Source organism: Chiloscyllium plagiosum, unplaced genomic scaffold (assembly GCF_004010195.1).
Source record: "Chiloscyllium plagiosum isolate BGI_BamShark_2017 unplaced genomic scaffold, ASM401019v2 scaf_69, whole genome shotgun sequence".
In the NCBI taxonomy this organism is placed as follows: Eukaryota; Metazoa; Chordata; class Chondrichthyes; order Orectolobiformes; family Hemiscylliidae; genus Chiloscyllium; species Chiloscyllium plagiosum.
The window spans coordinates 54,168-61,477 of NW_025215297.1; the positions used below are offsets into that span (position 1 = coordinate 54,168).

Below are 7,310 nucleotides of genomic sequence, written 5' to 3' on the forward strand. Positions count from 1 at the left end.
TGAAAGGCAGTCTATGCATCTGAGAGAGTGTGTGTTTGAGAGACACTGTTTGAAAGTGTGTGTGTAGAGTGTGAGAGAGTGTATGCATATGAGAGTGAGTGAGTGAGTGAGTGTGTGTGTGTGTGTGTGTGTGTGTGTGTGTTGATCTGTAGAGGAGCGACCAAAGAAGGTGTCAACATGGACCCCACCGGAGGGCCGCTGTCCTGGGCTTGACGTGGATGCTCAAACTGTCAGGAAATATATAAATGCCAGATTCATCAGCCGTACCCACAAGGTGGAGCTAAACATCATCCGTTCACAACGCAATGCCACCCAGGCTCTCAAAACCAATCACAACATTGTCATCAAACCAGCAGATAAAGGAGGAGCCATTGTCATTCAGAATAGAACAGATTACTGCAAGGCAGTGTACCGACAACCGAACAACCAGGAACACTACAGGCAACTACCAGCTGATCCGACCAAAGAACACACCCGTGAATTAAACACACTGATCAGAACTTTGGATTCAGTCCTTCAGAGTTCCCTACGTGCCCTCATCCCACGTACTTCTCATGTAGGCGACTTTTACTGCCTTCCAAATCCCCAATCCCCACCCCAGACAGACACACACACACACAGACAGACAAAGACCGACATGCACACATATATTTTGTGGGGTGAATTTGTACTTGCAGGGTTACATTGCACTTTGCTTAAAAACTGCATACATTCATGTCGAACTCTGAACTCAAAAACTGCATGAATTTATGTAAAACTCTGTTATCTCACTTTTTAGATTAGAATCAATCTAAACATCAGGTCATAGACAGAGAACACAGGGGGCTAACACCTTCAACATATTGTCTAGCTATCACCATTGCTAACAGCTAACCTGAGCATGCAACTTAAAAAAAAAGGTTTTGTGATTTACACATGAAAGAAGTGAAACTATCACTGTATTCTAACAGATGAAAGGCTTAACAGACGGTCAATTTTTCAATGTATAATTTCAGTTACATCACAGCGCAAATTTTTGCTATAAATTCTGTGTTGCGATCGAGCCCTCCACTATCACCTGGTGAAGGAGCGTTGCTTTGAAAGCTAGTGTGCTTCCAACTAAACCGGTTGGACTATAACCTGCTGTTGTGTGATTTTTAACAATGTAAACAAGGTTGTTACCAAGCAATAATCCCTCTTTAATTGGCTTTAATTCTTTAGTCCTCACTCCTTGGTGAAAACGTCACATTGACACCCTAAAGTTATTTTTAAAATATTGCGAATTGTTCCCGACATCAATTTAAACCTCATTGAACTTTTCACATGATTCTGCCACATTTCACACCAAGGCTCAGGTCATTCAGGCCCCTACAGGATTCTGCCCGAAAAAAAAGATGTGCACGAAAAGACAAAACAAAATGGATTATGGAGACTAAACCAGTGAGTGGAACTGGGTGGATAGATCCTTCAAAGAGCCACTCAAATAAAACAAAGACCTGCTTATATGGGAAATCTGAATCAGAAACAGAAATTGCTGGAGAAACTCAGCAGGTCTGACAGCATCTATGGGAAGAAAACAGAGTTAATATTTTCAATCTGGTGATTCCTCATTCTGGATGACTATATTCCTCATTATAAAATGTTTTGTCTTTTAGTCAATCAGTTAATCCGTGTAAATATGAAGGTTCCTGGGATGGTGATGAATGTACCTGCCAAATACCATATGAAGGACAGTACTGGGAATTATTACCCAACTGTCCCTGGTAAATTGCATCTGTTTTATAATTTATCTGGTTATTAGTTTATGTTTCAGTGCCTGACATCAAATTATTTTGAAAATTAAACAATATGGCAGCACTCAGTAATAACGTGAAATATGATGATAAATTTAATAAAGGAAATACTACACTTAAATATCAACATGGGAAATGCTACATCTCAATATTAACATACAGAACATTCTACCCTAATAATAACTATGCTTCAGTATCAGCAATAATTTGCCTTAATCCTAACAAAGAGAACATTGCGCTCCAATATTAATGCAAGTAATGTTACAGTCCAATATGAACAAGTTTTATTATTCTGTTTAAATATTAGAGAATATTACACCCATTATAAAGACAGGAAACATTACACCACAATAATAACACAGTGAACATTGCACTCCAATATTAACATGGGTGCACAGGCAGTGGGGAGTCAGAAAGTAAGGTACTTGCTGCCGTATTCCTAGCATTTAACCTGCTCGTGTAGCCACTGTATTTATATGGTGAGTCCAGCTAAATTCCTGGTTAATGGTCACTCACAGGATGTTGATAGTGGGGGATTCAGTGATGGTAACACTGTTCAATGTCAAGGGACCATGGCTAGATTGTTTTTATTGGAGATGGTCATTGTCAGGCATTTATGTGGCACAAATGCAATTGTCACTTTTCAGACCAAGCCTGGACATTGCTGTATTTGAGCTGGACTGCTTCAGGAGTGGTGCAGAATGAGCAAAGATCCTTGCTTCTGACCTTATGATGGAAGGATAGCAATAACGTCATGGCTGCTCTCATCATGACCTCAACTACCCTTTCCTGCTTGTTCCCCAACCTCTGACTGCCTCATCTGTAGGATTATATATTGCAGAGGACATTCTAGGCTGGGTCATTAAATATAATCAAGGCTGAGATATATAGATGATTAATAAGTAACGGAGTAAAGTTTATGGGGTCAAGATAAGAAAGCAGAATTGAGGATGATTAGATCAGCCATAATCTCACTTAATTAGAGAGAGAACTTATTGGCTGAATCGTTATTGTTTTTGTAAATCAAAATCTGTTTTTTTGTTTCTACATTTCCCTAAATAAGACATCTCGGCTTATATTTTCTGTAGGAGACATGAATTGGGATGGAACCTGAGTTGCCTTTCCATCTCCCACCCCTGTGCTTTAATTAGCCTCCAACCAATCCCCGACCAATCCTCCACCTCCCATTCTGACCCATCCCCATCCCAACAACATATCCACTTTACATAATATGAATTCACAAGTTTATCATAAAAACTGGACTACATCCAAGCGCACGTAAATCCCCCAAAATAAACAATTTGATCTCATAATTGCTCATCTCAACAGATGTCCAAAGTGAAACCGTGAAAGCTGTTGAAAGCACTTAAAAAGTTACATACCTTTTAAAATGTTTGTTAAAATTGGGCCCTAAGGTATATAGTTTATTGTTACAAATGCAAATAAGGTACGAACACATTGAAAATAGAGTCGCAGGTAGATAAGTAAGTGAAGGAGGCGTATGGTATGCTTTTCTTTATTGGTCAGAGTATTGAGTACAGGAGTTGCGAGGTCATGTTGCGGCTGTACAGGACATTGGTTAGGCCACTGTTGGAATATTGTGTGCAATTCTGGTCTCCTTCCTATCGGAAGGATGTTGTGAAACTTGAAAGAGTTGAGAATAAATTCACAAGAGTGATGACAGGGTTGGAGGACTTGAGCTATAGGGAGAGGTTGAATAGACTAGGGCTGTTTTCCCTGGAGCGTCGGAGGCTGAGGGGTGACCTTATTGAGGTTTATAAAATCATGAGGGGCATGGATAGGGTAAACAGACAAAGTCTTTTCCCTGGCGTGGGGGAGTCCAGAACTACAGGGCATAGGTTTAGAGTGAGAGGGGAAAGATATAAAAGAGCAACTAAGGAGCAACCTTTTCATGCAGAGAGTGGAGTGTGTATGGAATGAGCTGCCAGAGGATGTGGTGGAGGCTGGTACAATTACAGCATTGAAGAGGCATTTGGATGGGTATATGAATAGGAAGGGTTTGGAGGGATATCGGCCGGATGCTGGCAGGTGGGACTAGATTGTGTTGGGATATCTGGTCGGCATGGACGGGTTGGACCGAAAGGTCTGTTTCCGTACTGTACATCTCTATGACTCTATGACTCTATTACAGGAAATGTGATTTATGCCAGAATGACAGTAAAAACAGAGAACAGGAATTCTCTATTGAACTGGCAAACAGATCATCGGAAACTTTCATGAACTTTGAAAAGTACACAAACTTTTAAGGAACAGATTGGAAACATTTAATATAGTTTTATTGAATGGCAATTATTAGAAATTGTTTTGAAAATATTATACGTTTTGACAAATGGAGGCATCTTGGTAAAGTCAAATTAGAATTGTTTTTCTCCTTATGGATGGCACAGTGGCACAGTGGTTAGCACTGCTGCCTCACAGCGCCAGAGACCCGGGTTCAATTCCCGACTCAGGCGACTGACTGTGTGGAGTTTGCACATTCTCCCCGTGTCTGCGTGGGTTTCCTCCAGGTGCTCCGGTTTCCTCCCACAGTCCAAAGATGTGCAGGTCAGGTGAATTGGCCATGCTAAATTGCCCGTAGTGTTAGGTTGTAGGGGTATGGGTGGGTTGCGCTTCGGCGGGTCGGTGTGGACTTGTTGGGCCGAAGGGCCTGTTTCCACACTGTAAGTAATCTAATCTAATCAGATATTTCCAGACATATTGGAACCTCTGCCTTTACGAACCCACTTAAAAAAAATGAAGTTCAAAATGTCAGCATCATCATACATGTGACTTATTATGATCCCTGTAGCCACTGATAACTTCTAAAATGGACACATGCTTTGGCCTATCTCGGTAAAGGGAAAAAGTAAATAGGAAAAAGTAGCAAATCAAACAATACCTCACTGTATCAGACAGAAGAGGAGATTAGATTACTTACAGTGTGGAAACAGGCCCTTCGGCCCAACAAGTCCACACCGACCCGCCGGGTCTATTGAACTTTTTTTGTAAAACACTTGTACAACGAAAGGGGAGCAGCAGTTCTCCCAGTTCAGGGTTTTTTTCTGGTTTCAGCAAGGAGTCTGTGTGAAGCAGCTGGGCAAAGAAAGTGGCTAGGGAAAAAGGAGTCCCTGATTCAACAGAGGTTTTCTGTCTGACTCTCTCTGTCGTCTCTCTCTCTCTCTCTCCTGTAAGAGCCTGTGTTTGAATTTACCTTTTTGCCAAGGGGATGTTGCAGGAAATCAGAACAACTCTTTGTTAACTTGCGTTTTCGTGTCTGCTGGGTTTTCAAACTATAATGTTAATTTAAACTCGGTTTTCTTTTGTTTGTGTGTAAATAAATTCTGTTTTGTTTAAAACTGTGTGATTTGACCAGCTGCATCACTCCTGGAATATCCACCTTACACCTGCTTAAAACAACTAGAAACATTAGGGTCTATTCTACCTTCTTGAAATGTTTGGGGGATGCATCTGGCCTGGCCCATAACACATGTTAAACAGAGGTCATTCCCTTTTCTTTTCCCCCATTTAGAACATCACGTCTGTCCCTTCTCTCTAAAAGACTTGTCTCTCAAATCCCATTCTTCATCCTTTTCTACATAAACAGCATACCTGAGTACTCTGTGTCGAACTGTTACTGTTCCCTCCGCCTGTCTTTATCTGCTGTCTCACACACCTATGCAGGAGTATGTTTATCTACCAATTGCTTTATGTCTTTCAGATGCAATTTGTTTATGGACATATTCAAAGATATCAAACAGTCGAGATCACAATCACAAGGTAGCAATTTCGGAACACAAGTCTAAGTTCTGATAAATTTATATTATGTGTGATAAAAACAATATAGGCCAATCATGTTCATTGAAATCTGTGCAGATATGCAAACAAGTGCTCTGTGATGGATGATGATGGTTTAAAGCTTCAGTTGGAGGAGGACAACATTGAGAGGAAGTAATGGCGAAGTAACTGGAATCATCCCAATATTTGCCCTCGGGATTTGCCTATTTATATCAGTTCTTCAAGAGCTGAATGCACAGGGCAGATGAAATTCAGCTCCATTGATTATATCTGTTGGATCTTGCTCCAGTGTCACAAAACAGTAACTAGCATTAAACATAATTTTTGTTTTTTCTCCTCTTCCCTCATGTTTTTAGCCAGGGCGGCATTGTTACTGATCACAAAGCTATTTTCAACAATAAAGCAGAGAGATTCGATGAGAGCATGATAAAGGAAACAATAAAAGATATCAAAGAAAGCTTACAATCCAGGAATTGTATCAACAGTAATGATTCACCGAAGAAAATAATTTTGCTCTCAATTACACTCAGCAGTAAAGTCGCACAGCCACACGAACACCTCATCTTAAATGTCTTTGTGCGGCGTGTCATTGTGTTGGGCACTGATTTAAAGCCATTCTTCCTCCTAAACAGCAGTGATTGCTCATGAAAATCTCCAACCAGACCCTATGCTACACTAACACTGTTTTAGCCACATGTAGAAGTTGACCTTTAAAACCTGCAAACATATCTCCAGAAATGAAGAGTCAACTCATATGCCAAGTATAAAAGTGAAGAAGTGGTGGTTGTCATGTTTACCAATCACCTTAGGGGGTCAGCTATGTGCAGGGTACGTCTTAAACTCCTGCATATTATTGCAGCACAGCCTGTATTGTCTGCCTACACCCTGATCCCTTACACCCAGTTAGAAAGTACAGGTCAATAAAACATTCATCTGTGGAGAGAAAAATTGAGGCTCCAAATGTCAGAATAGCATCTTGGGGCTGGAAAAGTGGGTGGGAGGGGTCAAGGTATATGCAAAAACAGGAATTTTGGGACCATGAAAATGAAGTCGTCATATATGCCGGGTTGATGTATACTGTAATTTTGATGGGAAATAACTCCTTGTCACACAAGCAATGTTGATTGTTGACTGTCTGTTTCAGGCAGAGCACTGTCACCTCCTTCTCAGAAGGTTGTGGGTTAAAGTCTCACTCCAGTTTATAATCCACGCTGAGATATGAGCCTACTGACATGCCGGCGAGATGAAGATAGGGTGGCAGGATCCCCATCACTGAAGGGGCTCAGTGAATCAGTTTGGTTTTATTACTCACCAGCTCACATTGATTCAATGTGTGGTTAGATTTCAAACTTAGAATCTGTGGGTTTCTAAACCCGTTCCACAATCACTGCACTTGACAAACTGCTCTCATTTATCAGGGGTTTGCTTTTGCCAACCCATTTGCTTTCTTTGAAATATCCTCGGCATCATTTTCATCTCCACTGACTGTCTGATACTCTGGTGGGAGGGGCTCATAGGCCTGTTGATTTCACGGGGTCAGCAATCACCTCCGGTAAAGCTAAAAATAATGACAAGAAATCTTTGTTGTGTTAATAGTGCCAACCTGAATGTGTATTAATGGGCGTTTCTGGCAAAACTAGCACTTAAAGTTTGTGAAAAGATTTGTAGCTTGGGTGCTCATTGCTGTGGTTCTGTTCGCCGAGCTGGAAGTTTTTATTGCAAACGTTTCGTCCCCTGTCTAGG

At 41.0% G+C, this 7,310-nt stretch overlaps 1 protein-coding gene across 1 annotated transcript in view; it reads left to right on the top strand.

Annotated features, from left to right (window-relative positions):
• LOC122548258 overlaps positions 1-7,310 on the top strand; it is a 32,120-nt gene that overhangs the window by 20,444 nt on the left and 4,366 nt on the right. The window contains exon 4 of the mRNA XM_043686787.1: positions 5,491-5,549. Within this exon, the coding sequence (XP_043542722.1) occupies positions 5,491-5,549 (59 nt within the window). The remainder of the gene's footprint in view (positions 1-5,490; positions 5,550-7,310) is intronic.